Source organism: Bactrocera tryoni, chromosome 4 (genome assembly GCF_016617805.1).
Source record: "Bactrocera tryoni isolate S06 chromosome 4, CSIRO_BtryS06_freeze2, whole genome shotgun sequence".
NCBI classification, from domain to species: domain Eukaryota; kingdom Metazoa; phylum Arthropoda; class Insecta; order Diptera; family Tephritidae; genus Bactrocera; species Bactrocera tryoni.
In genome coordinates this window covers 16,914,920-16,938,325 of record NC_052502.1, presented here as the reverse complement: position 1 = coordinate 16,938,325, position 23,406 = coordinate 16,914,920, and the positions used below count along the sequence as shown (strand labels likewise).

The following is a 23,406-nucleotide window of genomic DNA, read 5'->3' as shown; positions in this document are numbered from 1 at the left end:
TCGCATGATCAAGCATATCCAAAGAAACTTGTTTGCGATACTCTTTTTGAAAAAAAAAATAGCTTTATTGTGACTAGTCGAGCAAGAACACGTTTCATACCGAAAATTTCCACCAAAGTCATTCGCACTCGCGAGACATGTTGAGCTCTCTTGCCAGCTCTCTAACACTTGCCTAATGATTTTCCAGCACCATATCCTTCACTTTTTTAATATTTTCATCAGTTGAAGAGGTCGAAGGTCGTCCAGAACGGTGCTCTCTCGTCTTCAACGATCTCTCGACCGTCTTTGAAGGCTTTGTACTATTCGTAGGCTTGTGTTTTTTATAAAACTGAATCACCGTAAGCCTTTTTCAACATTCGGAATGAAATTTGGAGAGAAATACGAAATTTTAGAGAGATTCTTTGTTCAATATGTTTATCCATTGTAAGAATCGCAACGCGCAACTGAGGTGTACCGACTTAAGCAGCTGCTGGTTAACAGATCGTGCTCATATTTGGCGTCGTAATTAAGGATAGTCCTACTAACTGAGCAAAATAAATTTTTTTGAAATATCAAGTACCCAGGGAATATAAATTACAATTTCCGGGGATACATGTATACATGTGTGTATAACTTTCAAAATATTGCGTATACGCCACGGAGTCCCTTTTGAATAATGCCCAAATAATAGCAATAACTTATTAAAAAACATTTTAATCGAACTATCTGGTTAATGGTTGATTCTTGGGGCTTAAATACCATGGAGGGCGATTTTCGCAAATCAAAAATGCCGCCCCGTATTGAAAAAGCATTGTCCATTCCATGACTTAAAATTTCCTGTGGGCAGTTTCGAACTTTTGACCCTTCGAATCATGTACCCTACCCACTTTAATAGACTTATTCAATTAATGCTTACTCCTTGTCGCATACTTTTCCGATGTTCAAAGATATATCAAATTACCAAATGATTGCGAATGAAATTTTTCATTTTGTATTTAAACAACGCACAGCAACAATAAATTCACGACCACCTGAGAATTTTCTCAACCAAAAATAACCGATTTGTTGGTGTTGTCATTTTTTATTTGCGGTCAAATGTAGCACGCAAATGGTCTGAAGCAATAAAACCCGGCAAGCGGGAACCAAAAATGCAAAGAAAATTTTGTAGCATTTTTTACGAACATTTTTTGTTTTTGTTTTTGTGCATGCAACCGACGAAAACTGCAATAACAACGGTGAAAAAATGTTATTCATTGACCATTTGCAGGCAAAGCCACGTAAAAACTGTCAACGCCACAAATCCGTTGCATTCGATTGCCGGCGGAGAGGCGTGCGGTCGGAGTGTGAGCACACGAACTCGTACACAAATGCCAAATCGTTGATACCGTAACAAAAGTGGCCACGAAACCAGAGTAACCAAGCTTTTGGCTCCAAAAGCACAACAACAAAGCAAAGCAGAGTAAAAACTAACCGAATTCAGTGGCGCTGCATTCGTTCGGTTCGTTTTGCCGCGAGGCGTGTTGAGTGCGAAAATGTCACTGCTGCAATAACGGTAAGCCCCCAGCAGCGCAACAAAAACCAAAAAAGCAAAGGCCGGCAACGCTCAAAGCAACGGCAATTGAACGCGAAGCGTACTTCCAGCCAATAAATCAAATAAATCAAGTTGCTTGTAATTTGGCCGAGCACCAGCGGAGGCATGGTGGCGTGAGACGCGTGCACTCGCAACCACAAAGCAATAAAGATCATAGAAAAATGGCGAATTTGTGAAAATTTAATTTGGTTAAACATTTAAAACGTTTCTGACCAAATGCGGCAGCCGCCGGCAATTGTGGTGGCAAATATTGCCAAAAATACTTAAATGAATTAGTGCTGCGCCGCGGTTAGGTTCTGGCTACCGTTGTCTAACTACCGCTAAAAATGTTGTTTTTGTAATTTTTGTTGTTCTGTGCTTTTTTTCCAATGCAGCTGCTACGTTATTTTGTTTTACACAATCGTTGAATTTCAATTTGGTTATTAAGATTTAGTTGTGGCATGACTGATATTTACAAGTATCCGGAGGGAGCTAAGAAATGTATTAAATGTAAAAATGCTAGACAAACTTGGACTAATAGAAAATATTTAGTTTAAAAAGGTGTTACCTTGCACAAACAACACTCGGGAATCCTCACATACTTTGACTTTATACTGGATCACTTGGATCATGCAGTCGCCAAACCGAACTGTGGCGGCGTCTTCTCTGCCCATATACCGGCGAGGAAGTTATGGGTGGGAAGAAGATGTTGGAGAAGAGGAATACGGATGGATCATTTCTTGGGGGAACGTTGGTGAAGAGGAGCTGTCTATCAACTCCAACTTCTGACTTCCTGACTATTGCAGTGCTTCCCGACCCGAAGTTCCAGCCGTAAAGGTTTCAGCCGTAAAGCGGTAGATTTGGAGTGCAGTCTCCTTCAGAGAATTGACCATCCACTCAGGTAGCAGAGTGGCGATACTAGCCTTAAACTTATTAAAAGTGCGTTCAGGGTTGTTCAAGGAGTACTTAACCTCGCTTTCAATAGCATCGCTTGTGTTTGTCATAAGACTGGTATGGGTGTCAGGCCACAGGAGAATCACAGGAAATTGTAAAACTGATGAGCTAGCAAGGAACGTAGGACCGCTATCGCTAGCATGGGAGCTTGCTCCCGTATCCTCTTGTGCTCTTCTACGAAATAGCTGCGTTTCGCGGAAGCTTAGCCAGCGCTGGGCCACCCTCGGTACATTCGCTGTTGCAAACGCCTTTTGGCTCAAGATCGATCACAAGAGATTATGTGATCTCTTTGCACTCAGTAAAGCTAGCTTCTCCCTAGTTGTGGAGCTTTTAACTGGTCATTATTCTATTGGCGTCAATGCTGTAAGGTTGGGAGCCTTACCATACACCATCTAATCTCTGCCCATCAGAAGCTGTACGAAAAAAGACGAAGTGGAAACAAGTCAATACTTCCTTCTTGACTCTCCCACTTTTGGGAGGTTGTTTCGAGAAAGTGAAACTCAAAAACTCTCATTTCGCTCTCACAATTATATTTAAAGACGATGAAGACTTTCGGTCAAACTTGGAGTGTTGAAAAGAAGCACCAAGTAAAAGATGAATGCGCTGTCAGGGCAGACAACAGTATAAGGGTGATGGTTGTTTGGTTTCTCACGACTTCAATTAGATTATGTAATGTTTTTTGAAACAAGCAACAATTTTTTGGTTGAAAATCTTCAAGAGATCAATCAATTGCGAAGCAAAAGATCTAATACTCTACTTCATACCTTAAGTATGGGTTGATTGTTGAAAGAAAAGCCATTAAACCAAAATTAGGATATTAAGTATTATCCATCAACTAATTGGATTTGATAATATAAATCCAGCTTAAGTTCTTAAGTTAGAACATTGGAAGCCGTAAAAGGTATTCCGATTAAAGGCTGCACATTCACAAAGGTAATGTTCCAAGATCTGAACATCCTCTGCACATGCTCTGTATTCTGCTGACTACACTTTACTAAGTTTCCGTAGTTGGGTTCTTAGATGTAGGTGTGATAACCTCTACAATGTTATTCACTTAGTTCCCTCTTGCGTAAAACTATTTTGGAATATCCACCATCAGCACTTCTCTTCCCCAAAGTACTTTTATGATATACCCTGTATTGCAAGTGTTTTAAGACCTGATGTGTTCTTCTAAAGTCCATTGTTTCAAGCAATTGAGTTCAGAAACAAGATCTCGTAAAACACCATGCCCGTAGTGCCACCGAGACTGGCGCCAGAGACCTAAAAAGGGTAGCATGTTGACCGTAAGCAAGCATTGTAAGTAAGTAAGGAAGTGAAGTACTTGAATGTATGGTTTATTAGCCGGATATCGAAAATAACCTCCAGACACTTTGTTGAGGTAGTTAAGTATAGGTAAAACTATCGATTTTAATGTCAACTCATTGATACAATTGTAGATTTCAAGAGTCTAACGAGGGTTAAAACTGTCGTTGTTTGATGTCAGCCCATTGAAGATTTGAAGGGTAGATTTCAAGGGTCTTACAAGTAGGGAAAAGTATTGACTGTCAGTGCAAAATTCAACACAGTTCCGTTAATGTTTTTTCAAGTCGCTTTGCTTTCGTTTTGCACTTTCAAGTAAATTTAAGTAGATCATGAGATTTAAAAAGCTTTTAGGCATACTATATACTAAATAATTTTAGTTTCATTTTAATAAAATATTTCCACAAAGTGTAAATGTCCACTTGAAATCGTTGCTATACACACCAGTGCAAAAACAGTTATGCAATTGCAACAATTATGGCACTTCATTATCTTTTACAACACTTCAGCTGTTATAACCCGCACGTGACTTTATGGGCATTATAACTTTAATAATTTTCTGTGCTAACAAGAGATAGACAAATTAAATTTGAACTTGAATTTGACAAATTGCGCATTTAAGTGCAACAAATTTCGAAAAAAATCACGTAAAAAGAATGCAAAAGTGTGACACTTTTTATGGCAAATACATGTGTGACCGATATTTATGGCAAAGCTAATCGGTCAAGATTTATGTATATAATCAGGTTTGCGTCTTACAAGTATAAACTGCATTGGTTATTAATTTTCTGACAATTTTAGTTGCAATTCTGCAAAATGTGTATGAAGTGAGACATTAACCGTTGCAACTAGTTGCACTCATAAATTTGACAAGACAATTATTGATCATTTGTGTAGGTATTGACAGCTAATAGCTGATAGTTGCTGAATTGAGATTACAGCAGATTGATTTACTTTTAGTAATTGGTAAAATAAAGATCTCAATGCCAGCCGAAAGAGCTTTAACTCTACTAAGAAGCATTCATGATCATTCCGAAGTCTGGATAAGGAAGTTATCACTCGGAGATTTAAGAGGGAGAAGGCCGGTATGTGAAAAGCTATAAATTTTGTTAGTTACTAAAGCGAGATTTGATCCGTCAGTCAACTGAACTATTACACAATTAGATAGAAATTAATTGAGGTTTTGCATTGCGACCTATGGTTTACTGTGGTCACAAAGGTCCAACAATTCTAGGAGCTTATTGGGCGCGATGGAAGTGGTGTGATCCCTGTCCACGTAGATGGATTCAAGGGCCTTGAGCCTGCTTCTACAAATTGCGTAGCAATCCAGAATCAGATATTCTGGAGTTTCCGGTTCCATATCGCAAAACCGGCAGTTTGTATAAGAGGTTATGCCCATATTAGAATTTGTCTCAGAGAAGGTTAATCATATCTCTAAAGCTCGCTAGGTTGTAACTTCCTAATAGCAGCTTGGCGTGACTCATTCTTGTTGCCTGTTGCCAGTGCCGTTCTCTTCCCACTTTTTTCTCCATGCGAAGCCTTTATGATGTGGGACACCACCGCAATCCTGAAGGCTAAAGAAGACTAATTCGTAGGCCAGCTCATTCTCCGTTACTTCTTTATGCCCTGGCACCGAGATCAGTTTTAAACGGTTGCAAACTGATGGGAATTACTGAATATTCCTGCCCTTCAGTAGTGGGTCGAGTGTGGAATCACTTCACTCCGCCTTACTGCCGAGAGTAACTTTAAACTTCTTTTGAAGTTTACTCTCTTCGTAACTCTGTCTCTTGGAAAAAGGGCCAGTGGTGAGTGCTCCCCTATAGCCTTCATTTGTTGAGAGGAAATTATCTTCTCCTTGCCATACCCCTCTGCTCTCATGAGCAACATGGTATGCCTGTTTGATCACTAGATGGAACTCTTGCATGACTTCAAGTGATGCGGTTGGGCTAGCGCGCTTTTTCCCTGTAGCGCAGACGCAAGCGAGTCTTTAGTGCTTCGATAGTTGAAGTCCTACCGAAGACTGAGTTGCTTTCGATGTCCAAGCAACCGCCTTACGATCATGGTATACAGCCACCGGGATGATACGTGGCTAGCAGCCCTAGGATCTACCGACTAGACGCCTGCATATCATAAGTGCTTTTGGTGGCTCCGTAAGGTAGAGTCTAATGTTAGACCTAGGAATTAGACATCTTTAGACACTTCCAACACAAATATTTGACTGCCACAAAGCTTTAAAAAGGTCGTAAATTCATCGAAAACTGGCCTCATGCCAGTCATCTGTCCGCCTTAATGTCGATACCATCAAAAATGTTAAAGAAACAATGCTTAGAAATCATCATGAGATAGCAGGGGGATGGCTGAGGATTCCAGCATCTCTTTTGGATCAACTCAACTCATTTTGATTAATGTTTTAGGTGTGAAAAGTGAGGATCTAGACTCGTACCAAAAGACCTTAATCTTTTGCAAAAATTATGCCAATAAGAGATCGAAGAGTAATGCTTGCCAATATAGCCGAAGGCCCTACCATCATTAAGCGCATCATTACGAAAAAGACCCTAAAACTGTCGAATAATTTAGCGAATGACGCTCCAAAACTCGCTAATGACTGAAAACATTAACTGCCATCAAAGACGAGGCCTATAACAAGTGATTTGTAATAAAATACGTGTAACATTTTTTTAGTCCGGGTCAAATTTGATCAAGTAGTATAGCCAACCAAAGAGTGTCAACAGTATTAATCAAATCCAACGCAGAATAACTCTTACCAATAGGTGGTCCTTCGGACTGACAAAGACCAAATTCATTCATCATCATTATCCTGCTGTATGGTGCAGAGGCATGAACGAAGACAACACCTGCGAATACCGCAGTTGATGCGACGATTAGCTGCACGAGATATACGTCGACATTGACATAGTTCAGCGAATTAAGAGACAGCGGCTACGCTGACTAGGTCATGTGGTCCGTATGGATGAAAAGACTCCAGCTCTGAAAGGTATTCGACGAAGTACCCGCCGGGGGAAGCAGAGGAAGAGGAAGCCCTTCATTCCTTTGGGAAGACCGGGTGTAGAAGGACCTGGCTACACTTCGAATCTCGCAGATACTTCTACAGGTTTGAAAAAGCAAAATTTCGCAAAATTTGGATTTGTTTCAGTTCCATATGTCCCTCAGTATAACTTCAAAACCAGTAAAAGCAAAAGTGAATCATCGCATTTTTGAGTAACCTCGCCACCAGAAATGTGCGTAAGCTTTTTTTAATATTTTTAGAGGAAATATTAATCTAAAAAACACCTGTGGGCGATGAAATGACTTCATTGCAGTGCCGAGGGCGTTTTTGGCACATACATATGTATCTATGTATATATAATTATCAAAGAATTATTTATAAATCTGCTCTCATTGTGATTGCAATGCGATCCAAAAAAGTCACACTTAATTTATGCACACATGTGGCCAAAAACCAATTGGTGGGCAGCACGTCGCGCCAGCGCCAACTCCATGCCAACTAGTCGGCTTGCGCATAAATAAGATTTGCCGCCCGAACACGACGTGCGCATGCGCACCGCAAAACTTCATTAGATATGAGCTGCTGATAAATAATAATTAAGTCATAAAGTGAGCAAGTCGTAGGTGCCATTGAGTGAATCGAGTCCATTGAGATTGCTATCAATTAATTATTTGGGTTACAATGCACGCATACAAATGAAACGAGAAAAGGCGACCAAAATAAATACAACACTTCACACTTCGAGTTTTATTACGAGCCACTATATTGAATTTTCATTAATTCAAAAAAAAACTTTTTTCTTCTCACAAAACTGGGCACTTTTGCGCTTGCAGCACTGCCAAGTGTGCGCTTGCGGCATCCTTGCCGACGCACTTATCTGAAGCCCAGATCATCCACATTGTAGTTGCCAAGCAGTAAATCTGACTGCGCTTGTTGTTGTTGCAAATTCAAAAGTTTCCGATGTCGGTAGTGCATTGTCTTCAGGCGTTGCATGCGTCTCTTGAGATTACAATAGACTGGACAGCAATCGGGGAAGGGTTTATACATGAGCTCCTCCTCATCGCCTTGCTCGCATTGGTCGGGCAAAATGTCCAGGCAGCTAAACGACACGCGTACATTTGTAAAAAGAAAGATAAATTGATAAAAAGAGAAGGAGAGAGAGAGAGAGACATTATTAGTGATATCACATTGACAATATTGGAGGTTAGGTGCAACTACGAATATCTACTCGTTGGGTCTAGACATCTTTTCCACTACAAAAATAGACCTGGAACGTGGTACGATTTGATTATTTTCACAAAACAAATTCGCACATAAGCTGAGCAACACCAGGCGACGGGGTAGAAATTTCGATTGTTCCCACATGCAGCGGCGATAGGAGCCTGTAAAGGGAGAGGATCGTAATAAGATGAAAAGAGTGCGACCAGACACATTTTTAATGTTTTAGAATTTTTTTAAATATAGCTGCTCATTTCTCGGAATCAGTGTTGTTGGATCACTATAGCATATAGCTGCCATATAAATGGACCGATAAAAATCTTGTCCTTGTATGAAAAACTTCTCTCTTTTCCAAGATATCTTCGCGGGACTTGTCTCAAATTATTGTAGAGAGCCACGCTACAATATCCGAAGAAATTGTGCAGATCGGACCACAATAGCATATAGCTGTCATATAAATAGACCGATAAAAATAGTGTCCTTGTATGAAAAACTTTTCTGTTTTCGAAGATATCTTCGCGCAACTTGGCTTAAATTATTGTACAGAACCACGCTACAATCTCCGAAGGAATTGTTCAGATCGGACCAATATAGCATATAGCTGTCATATAAATGGACCGATAAAAATCGTGTCCTTGTATGAAAGACTTTTCCCTTTTCAAAGACGAAACTTGGCTTTAATCATTGTGCTGGACAACGCTACAATCTCCGTAGAAATTCTTCGGATCGGACCACTATAGCATATAGCTGCCATACAAACTGTTGGATCCTTTTTGTATACTTTTTATATATCCCTTTAATATGTTAGAAATGATCGTATTCGGTGCAACCGAAGTTAACGTTCTTTCTTGTTTTTATTTTTCTACTTACGCAACACTGTATTCGTGTCATCCTCCTCACTGGAGTCCACTTGTCGGCTGTTATAGTGTCGCATGTGATACTGACCGAAAGCTGCACAGGCGCCAAGGTACATTAAGAGCACTAGGCAACTAAAACACTTCATTTTCTACAATGCGTTTTCCAAAATAGCCCTTTTTAAACTGTGTTCACTTTCTTCTTAAATGGAACTCTTTTCAAGGCTTTTTCGCCTTTGCAAAAAGTACAGCGTCAAAAGAGTGCTTTCCGCGCGCGTTATTCAAAACGCACTGACTTTACACGATCCACAAAATGATGATCGCCTTGATTAATTTATTCACTCACAAATTGAAACATACCAGCTTCTGATGTATGTACATATATATATGTTCGTATGTGTACACTGTAAAAATTTATTTAACATTAGAAAGCTTATGCATAGTAGGTTAAAACTTTCTCATATGCTTTTCAGAGCTACGAATGATTGACGCCTGGTCTACCATATCCGAGGTGACCCTTTTTTTTATTATTTTAAGGACTTCTGATACTTTCAAAAAAGTAGTGGCGACTTCATGAAAAGCTTGACAATCTTACAAAGAAACATAAGTTCGATAATATCCCGAATGTTTATAATTTTGGAAACACTTAGCTTCTAACTCCCACTCTATATGCCGATATATTATTTATGAATATTATATATAAATTAGACTATAAAATCAGCAAACATTTCGCAACGATTCCCAAATTCACCACGGGTTACTTTAGAGACAAGATCTTATCTGATCAAATTTATACCGGACTGACATACCTTTTTTTCGTGTAACACCCTCAAAATAAATTATTTTCCAAACAGTTATATTCCGTAAGACTCGACTGGAATAGCGTTCAGTGTCTGTGTTGAGTAGCCGATTCATAAGATATATTGCGATCCTCTGCTATCTCTCTATTTTCAAGCACCGTGTATTTAACTATTTCGATGCTATCGACATTACCGGATGTGGATGACCGATTCACTGAAACCAGCCACTCAAATAACTACTGATACCTGATAAAGTATACTCCCCAAAGCACTTCTGTGACGTTTTCAACGATTCCGAGGACGTGTTTCAATTGGAAACACAAGATTTCAAGCGGACTCATTGTTCATTTTTTTCTGATGGTAAAAATCGCCAGACAAAATTTTCACAACGACCCACCTAGCCCCAGCACATTGATAAATTGCAATACATATATGGCTTGGTGCTATTGAGGCGATGTGATCCCTATTTGGAAACATGGATCCAAGGACCTTTAAACTGCGTCTGCAGAATGATATGCAGTCAATTAGTAGGTGTTCTGAAGTTTCAGGCTCCCTGTCGCAGCACCGCTAATTTGCGCAAGAAGCTAGTCCCATGTTACAGCTTGCAGTGGCCAGTGTAGAATAAAACAAGTCGCCTGAGTTTGTCCTTGGGGAGGTTGATTACATATGTATTTAAACCTGCTGAGGTAATAACCCTCCATTAGCAATTTGGCATGACGCATGTCTTGGAATTGTCGCCAATATGTCTCTCTGCCTACTCCTTCCTGTTTACGGAGCAGCTCCTTTATGGTATGAGGACCCACTTTGATCTATCATGTTAGTGAATGCTGCGGTTCGGGCAAGCCCATCAGCCAGTTCTTTCCAGGCTATAGCTTTATTACCGGGCACCCAGATGAGGTGCACTTACGTTAGACTATTCAGCCCCTTTCTAAACTCCTGCACCAGTAGCGATTTGATCTCATAGGCAGAGATTGCTTTAAGAGCCGCTTGACTGTCGCTAAGTATGGTTACACGTTCATTGAGATAGTTACGTTGGAGGCTTATCTCTACGCAGCGATTTATAGCTACATATTTGCTCGCAAAACTACCCATAGCTGTTAAGAATTGCGTGGTCCTGCACCAATGCCCTCCAACGTTCGACAGCATACATACTCACCAGCTTTCTTTTTTTTAAATACTGCATAAGTACATATCAACATAATCTAACTCGCCTTAAAATTTCCATAAACTTTTTTTTCGCAGTGTTCAAACACTTTATTGTCGCAATTTACTGTATTTTGCAGCATTTAGAGCAAACTTATTCCCCTCCACCCATTAGTTACTCACAATACAAGAATTGATATGATTTTCAACATTTGTTGTTGCTCATGATGTGTCATTGTCGCTTTTGATTAATGCAACTAAAATACATATCTTTTAACAGAGCTGATGTCTGAATGACTCAAGTGTGTATGTGTGTGTAAGCACATAACCTCAACTAAGCTGGAACGCAATTCAGTGATTTATCTACTGTGCGCCTGACGCTCGTTAGTGTTAATATATTTGTTGTTGCTAGTTGGTGTCAAATTTGCATAAAATTTTGTGTGATAACAATGTTATTTAAAAGTAATTTAGATTATTTATTTTTTTATAAATTTTAACTGGATGGGGTAGTGTATTTTGGCACTTGGAAAATTTATAAAATTCGTAATATTTTAGTTTTATTTTTCGACATTCGAAAAAATTGCAATAAATCGCACAGCTTTCATTTTTATCGGTTGTGTTGTGCTCTGTAAAATTACAGAGCCAAGGTCGTCAGCAGCATAATGCAAGAGTCACTGCACGATACCTATTAGACAAACGCAACAGATGCATATGCATGAGTATGTATGAATGTGTATGTGAGAAAGGGGCAGGATTATGTGCTTTTCGATGGTATTTATGAGATTGTCTTCTGTCAACTTTTGGTTATCATTAGTTAACCTCAAATTCGAAGTAGATAACAACAATTAAAATCAATCTTAACCTATTAGAGCATATTCTTTATATAAAATTCCAATTTTTCTTGTAAAATCACATCCTTTTCCGGCTGTTTTGTAAAATTACGTTCCATTAATACAGAGCGTTCTTACTTCACCTTGGAATCAATAGCGTACAAATTTATACTTGCTCTGCTTAAAAAAATATTTTTCTCACTACTTTGGCATTTTACTTCAAAACTTTAAATAAGAAAATTCAATGTGAAAAAATTAAACAAAATTAAATTATTAAACTTCCGCTTCCTGAAATTCTTGAACAACGCATATTTTCAATCTATTACCACGAACAATTTTTTGATTGGATTGTCACTTTTGACAGTTTGTTTTGTTGTAATTTTCGCGCAGAAGCAGAAAAGAGATAGGAAATTTCTGGCAAATCGGAAATTTTATAAAAGACACGCGAGCTGAAAGTTAAACGTCAGTTTAAAACAGAAAATACAAGAATAAAGATATAATAAAGCGAAAGGCACTTAGCCAATTTTACAAGTGATTTTTCAAGCGATAAAGAAAATCAGTGATATTTATTATTTCAAATATTTAATTAATTAAAACAAATTTGCAAAAATGGTACGACGTGGACGTTCAGCTAGCCCACCACCAGCCACCAGAAGGTAAGTCTAAATGGAAAAATTATTCTTTTGTTCAGAAATTGTGGAGCTGTGACAATAACAACCGCATGGGTGCAAAGTGCAAAATCATGCGTCAAAGTGATTATCATTGCAACGTAAATAAATGTATATAAAAACTGCACGGAAAAGTACTTATGAAGATTTATATTTATATACCATAAATAAGATGTTTGTCAAAATCACTTTACACGACATTACGTTGTTGCGTAACAGCTCGACAATTTTCTCGAACAATTAATGCGCCTGACAAACGTCAAAATGTTATGCGTATGTTGAAAAACTGGACATAATAACAACAAATTTTCTATTCTTTATAAAAGGAGTGTGCCCACACATCATGCACCTGCTCCAACACCAAATGTGCCGGCACGCACAGCTCCGGCAGCACCCCCAGCACCAGTACAAGCAGCACCCAGTGCTGTTGGCGCACCACAGCAGCCATCAATGTTCCAACAAATGGCAGCTACCGCTGGCGGTGTAGCTGTTGGTTCAGCAGTGGTAAGTTAATCGGAAAAAAAATTGCAATTCAATTCTAAACACCTCCGCAAATAATTATATTAAACAAAATTCTATATTGAAAACTATTTACAGGGTCACACTCTTGGCGCCGGTATTACTAGCTTGTTCAGCGGTTCTGGTGATAAGGAGGCTGCCGCTCCCGCTGCTGCAGCAGCTCCACCAGCTCAACAGCAATATTATGGCAATGCTGCTCAGCCCAACGAGCCTCAAGGTGCATGCGCTTGGGAAATTAAACAGTTCCTGCAGTGCGCCCAAGGCCAATCTGACTTAACACTCTGCGAGGGCTTCAATGAGGCGCTACGACAGTGCAAGGTTCAACATCACTTGCAATAAATTGTGGGCATTACATCAACAAACTTCAATTATTTAAATATTCAACCCGTTATATAATGCTTGCTATAATACAATATTAATCTATGAAGTAATTGTGAACATAAAAAATTTAGTTTAGATTTTTAAAGTTCCATGATTGATTGATTTTTCTGTGTTGTGAAAGAAAGGAGAAATTGAATGTTTCGGATGATAGGCGAAAGTCAATAGATCGAATAACAAGCGCATTTTGTTAAATATTTCTAGAAAAATCTACGCAGAAAATATGCAAACAGATAGCGTGTAAACGTTAATTGGCAAACAACCAAAAACATCGGATCATACCACTAACACAAAAAAAAAACAATTAGCAACTCACGTGCTGCAGACACACGTCGAGTCATCAAAACAAAATAGCAAATGCAGTTGTTCGCTATTGACACTGCAACACAGAGCAGGGAAAAAAACAAGAACCGAAATAATTTCCACATAATTGTGAATACTAGTTTTATTTTTAGTTACTAAGTTTATTTCGTGTAATTATGAAATTGATGAAGGCTCATGTTAAAGAATGGTAGAATTGTAGTAAAATTTGTGCCAAATATTTAGCGCTCCAATCGCAATTGAAATTTTCTTGCAAATACGCTAAATTCTAATAAAAACTGTTCGGCACCATTAAAAACGCATTTCTTTTATTATTTTCATGCGATATTGTTGACATAAAAACATGTTGGTTTTTCTTCTAAAGCGCTCTATTGAAGTAGATTCATTCACCAGTTTGTTAGTAAATATTTCACCAATGTTTTCAAGATTTGCACCAGACTTTATTCGGCAATAACATGTTTATCATTTTCGTTGGTGATTCATGTTTGTTTATATAGTTTACGTACTTATAGTGGACAATGATAATACATAAATTTTTGGGCATTGACTTTGTTTACTGGGAACTTGTGAAATAATTACCACTTAGTTTGCTTTCTATAAATAACTGACTTGTAAAAGAGCTTTAAGAAATTGATGAACATTTCTTTATTATGGACTATAAAATTCAAAGACATGCAGATACCTGTATATCCCCGTCTATATTTGATATAGTAGAGACGTATAGTCTAATATTCTACTAATAGCTTTGATGTTGCAACTACCTTTGGCCAAATAAAGGAAGACCTTCCTTAAAAGCGTTTTACTCTTCAATCGCTGAAATGCGGTTCAGTAACGCACAAAGCCTTTTTTTACAAGCACTTGATTTTGATCGTTCAGCTATGTATGTAGTATATGCTATAGTGCTCCGATATCTACGGTTTCGACAAATGAGTAGTTGCTTGGTTAGAAAAAAGACGTGTTTAAAACTCCGAGAGAAGATGGTAAAAACTGAGAGGTTAATTCGCATATATACAGATAAACGGACATGACTTTATCAACCCTTCTCCCGGCAGTCGTAACCAAATAATAAACATTATAAAAATGAAATGTATTGTGTAAAATTGTACCATCTCAATTTATATATTTCGTTGTGTAATGTTTTGTATAAGCAAACATGTTTAAATTATACCATATGGGCATTCGTTAAATTCGCGTAAAAATACTGTCCAAATTATGTGCCAATAAAATCTTCAAGACTTGTGTTCAAATTCACTATAAATCCAGCATAGCCATCTTGTGCAAACGTTCGGCGCGATCTTGCTCTGCTTCGACTTTTTCGATAACATTGAAGGCGCGTGCCATAACCGCTTCTATATCATTGGCATCGCCTTCGGCAGCCGACGTATGCTTACGTTTTCGACTTATGCTGACACTGTTTACGCCATCGCCACCACCATCATCGGTACGACTAACCAACTTCTCAGCAGCACCGCCAACAGCGCCCTCTAAATCGCTATCGATTTCATCTAATTTAGATATGAAAGAGGCATCGTACGAGCCGATTTGTTTTGCCAATTCAAACTGATAAATGCTGGCATCCAAATCGCGTGATAACTCCGTTGTGTCCGCGTTGGGCGTTTGTTTTTTCAACGAATAAAAGTTTTGCTCCGCTTTGCGTGAAACAGTTTCGGCTTGCTTTATAATTTCGTCCAACATTTCGCTGTTCATCACACCCGGCTCATCGACGGACTCCCTATCTTGTGAGCTGGTATCTTCAGCTTCAACCATTGTATAATCCATTTTCACTGCTTCAACAGCTTGGTTATTCAACCACCACGGCATAAGTTGATAATCTTCTAGCGCTTGTTGTTGATAAACAATCTCGTTGGGCAATTTGTACGAGTCCGCATCTGGATTTGCAATGTAATCCTTAAGCACAGCGTTAATCAGTGTGTAGGCAATTGCTTTTATAATAGATAAATAGTTAATTAGCTGAAAGCGTGTTGGTATAGCGACGTCCTCTAAGTCAGCGCGATTCAGCTGCTCAATTAGTGCTTTGATGGCTTGGTAGCTAGCCAAAGTGGCAGCTTCTTCATCGTGCGGTATACATGCGCTCGCATAGTTTAACAGCCATAGCTCCCAATCTTCGACGTCCTTGAAGTTGGGTGCGTCTGCGACGGGCGCCAGCAATAAACGCTGTAGAAACTTTGAAATCTGTTGTTGACGCTGCGGAGACTTCCAGTCTTTGGGAAAATATTCCAAGCCAAGCGGTATATCCACATTTAGTTTGGGCACAAATTTACGCAACTCTTCGGGAAACTCGGGCGTGTCACTGAAATCAACTGTGGTCATATGTATCACACGTTGCACAGCCTCATTATACAAATCCACCAAATATTGCGGCGTGCTACAGATTTTCGCGAATGAGGGATTTTGTTCGGAGGAGAATTGCCAACGTTGCCACATTTCCTCGCCCAAGCACGATTCCAGCCAACTCTGCAGCCTTTGCATCTGCAAAACATCGGCTTCTTTGTTGGATAATCGATTTTCACGCGTCACAAAACGCAGAGCGCGCCCCATAAGATGGACGAAAGAGAATTCATTTTTGGACTGCAAGCAACCAAAGAATTTGTACGCCGACACTTGACCTGCGCTCACTAAACTCTCCATTTCCAGCATATCACTAAGCTCCAATTCATCAGTGTACTGTCCATCGTAGATAATAAAAGCCACCGGCACAGCCTTATGCAGTCGGCTTAGTTTGAGCAAATGGTGTATGCGTTTGCGCGTACTCTGTATGTTGTCACAGCCCATGAGGCAGATAATCGCATCCATGTTGTCACATTCGTTGCTCACGATTTGGCCGCTCTCGTTTAGCGCCGGTATACCGCTCACTTTTCTCACACACAGCGCCACATCACGCTCCACACCGCAAATGTATGGAGTCGTCTGTTCAGCGTCTTTTTCCACCACTTGTACCTCTTCCGTGGCGCTGTTGTTGCGTCGCAAATGCTTCTGCAGCCATTTATTGCATAAACTCTCGAAGCCCGGCAATTCATCTCTGTCATTGGGCAGCGTTAGCAACAGTTTAAAATACTTATTTTGTTGCATATGTCCGCCTTTCACCACTACACTCTGCTTGTGCGTCAAATGTGCACGTACCACCTCGAATATGTCAACGGTGGCATGAGGTCGCGATAAGGTTTCGGGATGTTGCCAGAGCAATAGCTCGAAATTGCATGGCTCTCCGTGACGATAGCGTTTGATCATTCGTAAATTCTCCGCCTCTTTTGGATGCATCAACTTGGCGGTTTGCTCGGCACGCGTGTCCATTGTCACCCATATGGGTGTGGACTCCATGAGCGCGCGCTGTTTTTGTTTTTTTCGTGTGTAGCGCAGCCAACGTTCAAAGTAACGACTCAGCATGAGCTGATCATGGCACATCATGGCATATTCTTCATTGGCCAACTCCTCCAGCTGCATGGCTATGCACTGTTCAAGCAACGTTTCAGCTATACTCTGACAATCACATTCAAACTTTTGATATTTTTGGAGTTCAGTTTGTGCAATAGTTTCCACTTGCGCTGCGATGATGCTCTCCACTTCAGCGGCACAAACCCGCTCGGCACGTTGTTCCAACTGCCTTAAGCTCTCCAGCCGCTTTTGCTCCAATGCTTCGCGCTGTCGTTTAGCTGCTTCAGCGGCCTTCTCCTCATTGCGCCGCTTTTCCAACTCTGCTTTGGCTTTAGCAGCTGCTGCTTTAGCTTCGGCTTCAGCTAACTGCTTGGCTGTCTGCCTATCGGGCGACTGTGGCGCTATCACAAATGGTTTCGGGGGAGCGTCATGGAACGTATTGGGCTGCGGCGCACCTGAAAAACCTGCGAAACCCGGCTTTGTGTTGAAATGCTGGAAAACGGTGTCATTTTGCATGGGTTCTGGTTTTGGTGGCTGCGCATGCTGGAAGATGCTTGTCGTCGCTTTTGCTGCGCTACTAAATATGTTATCGGCATTCGTGTTCTTGTTGGCAGTATCGAATATAAAACCGCCAGTAGAGGCCGACGCTGTCGGAGCAGTTGTCGCGTTACCACCAAATATAGAATTGCTAATGCCAGCGGCGAACGAGCTGGACGGTTTAATAGTAGCGGCAGGTATTTTGAAGAGTGAGCCGCTGGCATCGTTTGCTGGCGGGCCGAATATGCTAACACTACTACTACTACCGCTTGCGCTTTGTGGTGCTTCAAATTTGAAACTTGTCAAGGCTGATGATTGTGCTTTTGGCTTAGGTTCTGCAAACTGACTACCGCCAAAAATAGAGGGCTCGGCTGGTTTTTGTGGTAGTTGTGGAGTCTTAAATTTCGGTGGCAATTTGGGTGAAATGGACGACGCGAGTTGTGGCATTTTAAAGAGACTTGACTCCGCAGTAACAGAAAGCGGTTGTGTGAGGGCAGGAGAGTCGGGACGTTTCGTTGTTTTTAATGTTTCCTGTTGTTGTTGCTGCTGCTGTAATTGCTGTCGCTGCTGCTGTTGCTGTATTTCTAATTCACGTTCCTTTCTGCGTGCTTCTGCCGCCTCTCCACGCAACTGATCTTCCGCCGTCCAGGCAATTGATTTAAGATTACCATTGTCATCGAAACTGTTATGTGGTGTATGACTTTCGAATATATGCACAGGTTCAAGCGTATGTCCACAAACGCACTCACCAACGCTAACCGTACGCTTCGACTCGACCAGCTACAGGAAGAAAAATATGTAATGTTTTCATATAATTTTAAACACAACTCAAACTCACATTCAATGCACGTTCCATGGAGTACTCCACATCTGGTCGCTTTAGGCGATCCAATACCACACGCTGACCATCGCATTTTAAGCCGTGATAAGCGAAGTATTGTGCCGCCGCTTCTTCGTCTTCAAACCCAAGTATACGCGTAAGATATGTTAGCGGTAGGAGAATAGCATTTTTTCGCCAGTTATGCGATTTATTAATGGCCTCCATAGCACGCCAACGCAATTTATTGAAGTAGCCAAGCAGAATGCATGCGCTCAAATATGACGTTTCCACTTCGCGTATCATACCGAAGAAGCGTACGTAGTTGTTGTTTTGTAGTGCATTGTAAAAAGCAATTGCACGCTTAATTTCACTTGAATGTTGTATATGTGTGGGCAGTTGCTTCAACTCCCATAGAAAATTGGAGTCACCTAAATTCAGCAAGACTATGTAGCTACGAAATTCGGCCTCACATGGGCAATGTACACCCTTAATACGCAAGTCATGATACATATATTTAAGGGATTGCAAACATTTTGTCAAATTTTCAGCATTGATTTTTTTATCGAACACCGACGGCTCTTCGGCCACTAGACGCGCGGCACAGTGTATATGAAAGCGCGCACATTGTTCAACCAATTCGACCGTACCTAATGAACAAAGTTCCTGTTGTGTGATATCTTTGCGTATGGAACGGGTGCGATCCCATACAAAGTGAAACCAGTCGGCGATTGAAGTTTGTGGATCCTCACAGAGGTCCAAAATGCGGTGCATCAGGTACAACATGGTCATTTGTAGAACGCTTTCAGGTCGTAATTCATGTGCCAGTGGCACTTCTTGATCAGCGCTACTGCGCGAATACTCTTTGATGGCTCGTCGATGTGATATTGAGGATGTGCTGTCCTCATCTTCTGCACACATTTCAAATGTGGAAACTTGTCTTTGGAATTCGCGCATTAAACGCTCTTTTTCGGGACACATGTCAGGACAAATGCCTAAAAAAAACATATAATATAAATACAAATAACTTCTACAATGCACATACTTTAATTTACCTTTGGTTCTTTCAACCTTTTTGATATCTGTTTGGCGTGGTCTTATCAAACGCATCAATTTGTCACGCGCATCCAAAACACGATATTTTTCTTCGTCGGTGTAAGCAGGCCTTCGTAAGATGGCCTCATATTCTTGTCTCAAAGAATTGTCGATTTTTGGTAATTCTGTTGCCGTAGCAGACTTTGTGGATTTTACACCCGCATTTGCAAATTGCGCAGGTGGTTTTTGTGTACGAGGTGGCATTGACTTCATCGGTGGTAACATTGCCGCAGCTGGCGGTCTGTATGTTGGTACACTCTGACGCAAGCCCATTGCATCCAATTCAGCTTGTACTTCGGGATTAACCCATTCTTCTGTATTTTGTACATGTGCTACCTCACGGGTTGCAAATTCTATTTGAAATTCTTGTCCATTGAAATCCCCGGCCTGATCCAATGCGCGCTCGGCTTGTGCTTCCGTCTCATATTCCACCGTACAACTTTGACGACTTGGACGTAATATAAAACGTGTGATTTTTCCAAATTTACTAAAGTGATTTTTGGCTACCAATTTGTCCAAAAATAGATCAGGTATTTTCTCACATCTATTGATACAGAAGTTTAGTAAATTTTCACCACTACCGGTTTTAGAGTATACTCACGATATGGCTTTGTAATTGATGCCGTCATCCCAACCGGTTCCCTCGTCACCCAACATGACGTTGTCCAAATTTATGTTTTAATTCGTCCAAAATACTTGTTACAAACAATAATTTTAATAGAATAAGTCAAAAAAAAACTTGTAAAATATGAAAATGTATAATTTTCAGAGATTATAGAAGCCGCGATCGCGCAAAATTTGTATGTCAATGACAGCTGTTTGAATATTACAGAGTTTTGTGGGAAATTAATGTGGGGTTACACTATTCAATTTGTATTTACCGCGGTCAAGTATTTAACATATATTTGTTTGTCAATATACATAAGTATATTAATATAACAAAAACGTAAGCCAAAAACAATATATAACATACTTACAAGTAAATTATTTCAAATATTTATTATAAAATAATTTGGTCGTCCAATGTTTTTCTATAAATTTTTATAACCTTCTTCCTTCTGTGTCATCAATTTTTTTTAAATAAATGTGAGTTGGCAACTTTGTCGAAGCTTAAAAAACAATTGAAATCGTTTGCTGGTTGTACATTTTCTTTCAATATTTATTGTAATATTTTGAAGCGAAATTTTATTTATTAAATGAATAATAATGGAGATTGTCGCTATCGAGAAACAGAATGAGTCGGACAGACATAAAACAAAGAAAAAAACACATAAGAAACAGTCAAAACCGCCAGTAGCTGAAGCCGCAGGTGATCATGCCGGTGGACAAAAAAGTCACAGGAAGCGTAAAAGACATCATTTCAATGCAATACGCGCACAAATGGAGTTTTACTTTGGCGATGCAAATCTTTCCAAGGATCGATATCTTAAACAGCTTATGGACAAAGATCCATGTTAGTGTTCGCTATATGTAAATATTATTATATGCCTATTTAACTTCTTACCTTTTGGTTTGATCACACAGATGTACCTTTGGATATTTTTCTAAGTTTCAACAAAATGAAAGCGCTTACCTCTTCAGTGGAGGAAATCAAAAAGTCCTTAACAAACTCAGAACTACTTGAGTTGGATGAAACTAATTCAAGAGTTAGACGCAAGACAGCTTTACCGGTAGAACGTAATGTCGACGACAAGACACTTTATGTTGAAGCATTACCAGCTGCAGCTGATCACGATTGGGTGCGTCAAGCGTTTGAACGATTTGGTGCAGTCGTTTATGTCTCACTACCAAAATATGCTAAATCACGGAAAATCAAGGAATTTGGTTTCGTCGAATTCGAGCAGGCGAGTAGTGTGGACAAAGCGATTAAGGCTTTCAGCGAATTCAACGGTGTATTAAGGATGCAAGAAACTGATCCTGCCGAATTGCAAAGTGTGAAATCATTCATCAGAGAGCAAAATGAAGAAGATATAGAAGCGAATAATGTATCCGACACCGAACATAAAAAGATTAAGAAATTGAAAAGGGTTGCCGATGAAACGTCGGAAGAAGAAGGCCCTGAATCGAAGAAAGTAAAAACAGAAAACGATGAAAACTCCACCGCAAACGAAACTGGGGAGACTTCAAATGATACCGAAGATCAAGCAGATGACGATGGAGATGCCAAGAAGAAGAAACGCCGCAAGAAGAAGAAAAAGGCAAAAACTTTAGAAAAACGTCGTAAAGATACAGATTTGAATACAGATGCATCTTTCTATGAGCTCAAAGTTTTGCCGAAATGTGATTGGAAACGTTTACGTAATAAATACCTCAACTTGCAACGCGAAAAGATAGCTGAATTGAAACGCAAAGCATGGAAGGAAAAACAGCAACAACGTGCTAGTGAGGGCGTTTCCGCCGAAACGTCGGATGCCTCAGCACCCACGCCAGCTAAGAAACCAAAGCCCAACGAACGAAAGTTGCGCAAAATGAATATGAACTTTTATGGCGCAGGTGAGGAGGATGCCAAACCACAACCCAAAGAGTTGAAGCACAATCCAGCTTTAGAACGAGCACCGCTCTTTAGCTATTCCGAAGGATTAATAGTGGAAGTAGGTTTCTTAAATCCTTGTGTCAACATAAAGGAATTTAAGGCTGATATGCGTCAATATGAAACTGTAAAGTACGTTGACGTTAAGGAGGGCGCCATGCATGCACATCTACGTTTGGACACAGCGGATGCGGCAACTGATTTCGTGCGCCAAGTGACTTGTGCGGAGTATAACTGCAAAGTGCTAAACGGCGAAGCTGAGTTGGAATATTGGAAAAAGATTGAGGCGGATCGAGAAATGAAATTGAATAAACAAGTAAAAGTACCACAGAAGAGAGGTAGAGAGAAAGTTAAGAAATTAATAACAAAACATATACGTTTTGGAGAAGAGGATGAATAATTAACACAGTCAATGTGTTTTAGTAAAATAAAAATTTTATTTGAATAAAATATCTAAGTAAATAACCATATATGCTTACATTACTAAATATTACAGTCTGTTTGAAATTACAATGGTCTTTTTTAAACCTTTCAACTTTTACTATATATATAACGAACCATCAGCCGGCCCTAAATAATGTAGCGATATGAGAATAACGTCTATAATAGTCCAAACACCTAAACCACCAAAACTGAATAGTTTTCCGATACCTTCTTGCCAGTGACCAAGATAAAAGCGGTCGGCACCAAAGCCTCCTAACGTAATGCTAATTATAAGTGCGGTACTCCAACGATAACCCTGAGTCCAATTACACTTAATATTACGGGTAAACGAACGATTGCCAAGACAAAACACATCCGAATGAACTGTGCAATTGGTGCGATAAAAGTAACCATTCACTGAATTACAATTTCCACGCAATGCACATGACTGTTGCCATAAGTCTGTTTGGTAGCAATAACGACAATTCATTTGTTGTACGAAGGTCCGATTGCCTTGACATTGCACATGATCCAATGCCGTACAAGTGACGTTAATGTCTCGACCATAATGGCAAGAGTAATTATAATTACAGCGTATACAAGGAAAAGGTAGTGTTGAACACTCGCTTTCAGGACCGCCTGGACATGATACATTCGTGTCATTTATACTTTTGATTGTGAGTGGTATAGCGTCATTGTTGTTGGTAACATTTTTCGATTGACCTTCCAGCTTGGTTTCGGTTTCCATGAGATTGCCACCAGCGGTTTGGCTCTGTCTTATGCCACTAAATATGAAAATCATAATCAGCGCCAAGGCAGATCGCATATTAATAACTATGCAACGTCGGTGAAGCATTTTCTTTTCAATAGAACAATAATTTTTTTAAAAGAAAATATTTTGCACTAGTTGATAAACAAACGATAAACAGCTGGTGAACGAAGCAGCGGACAGAGAACTGTCATTTCAACTATAATTGTACAGAGGACTTCGTGAATATCATTTGCAACAATATTTTTTTAACGAAATTTATAATTTTGTTAAGCAATATTTGTTAACAAAATACAAGTCCA

At 39.8% G+C, this 23,406-nt stretch overlaps 5 protein-coding genes across 6 annotated transcripts; 2 read left to right on the top strand and 3 right to left on the bottom strand.

The window, feature by feature from the left end:
* Positions 1-7,529: 7,529 nt before the first annotated feature.
* On the bottom strand, positions 7,530-9,187 carry LOC120775915 (uncharacterized protein CG1552). 2 transcript variants are annotated; one of them, XM_040106309.1, is made up of 3 exons: positions 8,898-9,187; positions 8,038-8,191; positions 7,530-7,908 (listed from the first exon to the last, which is right to left on the bottom strand). In XM_040106309.1, the coding sequence occupies exons 1-3, from the start codon at positions 9,028-9,030 to the stop codon at positions 7,683-7,685; spliced, it is 513 nt and encodes a 170-aa protein (XP_039962243.1). In that variant the 5' UTR covers positions 9,031-9,187; the 3' UTR covers positions 7,530-7,682. The 2 variants fall into 2 exon arrangements, with proteins under 2 accessions (XP_039962243.1, XP_039962244.1); XM_040106310.1 differs by having other exon boundaries at positions 8,077-8,191.
* A 2,899-nt stretch (positions 9,188-12,086) lies between these two features.
* Positions 12,087-13,565, top strand: LOC120773514 (coiled-coil-helix-coiled-coil-helix domain-containing protein 2). The gene is made up of 3 exons (XM_040102469.1): positions 12,087-12,310; positions 12,649-12,826; positions 12,920-13,565. The coding sequence occupies exons 1-3, from the start codon at positions 12,264-12,266 to the stop codon at positions 13,178-13,180; spliced, it is 486 nt and encodes a 161-aa protein (XP_039958403.1). The 5' UTR covers positions 12,087-12,263; the 3' UTR covers positions 13,181-13,565.
* A 393-nt stretch (positions 13,566-13,958) lies between these two features.
* LOC120773513 (protein xmas-2) lies at positions 13,959-20,120 on the bottom strand. The gene is made up of 4 exons (XM_040102468.1): positions 19,984-20,120; positions 19,343-19,926; positions 18,309-19,282; positions 13,959-18,250 (listed from the first exon to the last, which is right to left on the bottom strand). The coding sequence occupies exons 1-4, from the start codon at positions 20,037-20,039 to the stop codon at positions 14,792-14,794; spliced, it is 5,073 nt and encodes a 1,690-aa protein (XP_039958402.1). The 5' UTR covers positions 20,040-20,120; the 3' UTR covers positions 13,959-14,791.
* A 390-nt stretch (positions 20,121-20,510) lies between these two features.
* LOC120775258 (la-related protein 7) lies at positions 20,511-22,377 on the top strand. Its single transcript, XM_040105339.1, has 2 exons — positions 20,511-20,835; positions 20,907-22,377. The coding sequence occupies exons 1-2, from the start codon at positions 20,589-20,591 to the stop codon at positions 22,310-22,312; spliced, it is 1,653 nt and encodes a 550-aa protein (XP_039961273.1). The 5' UTR covers positions 20,511-20,588; the 3' UTR covers positions 22,313-22,377.
* Positions 22,328-23,291, bottom strand: LOC120775259 (TM2 domain-containing protein almondex). The gene has a single exon (XM_040105340.1). It carries the CDS (start codon positions 23,189-23,191, stop codon positions 22,454-22,456), a length of 738 nt encoding a protein of 245 aa, XP_039961274.1. The 5' UTR covers positions 23,192-23,291; the 3' UTR covers positions 22,328-22,453.
* Between the last annotated feature and the right edge of the window lie 115 nt (positions 23,292-23,406).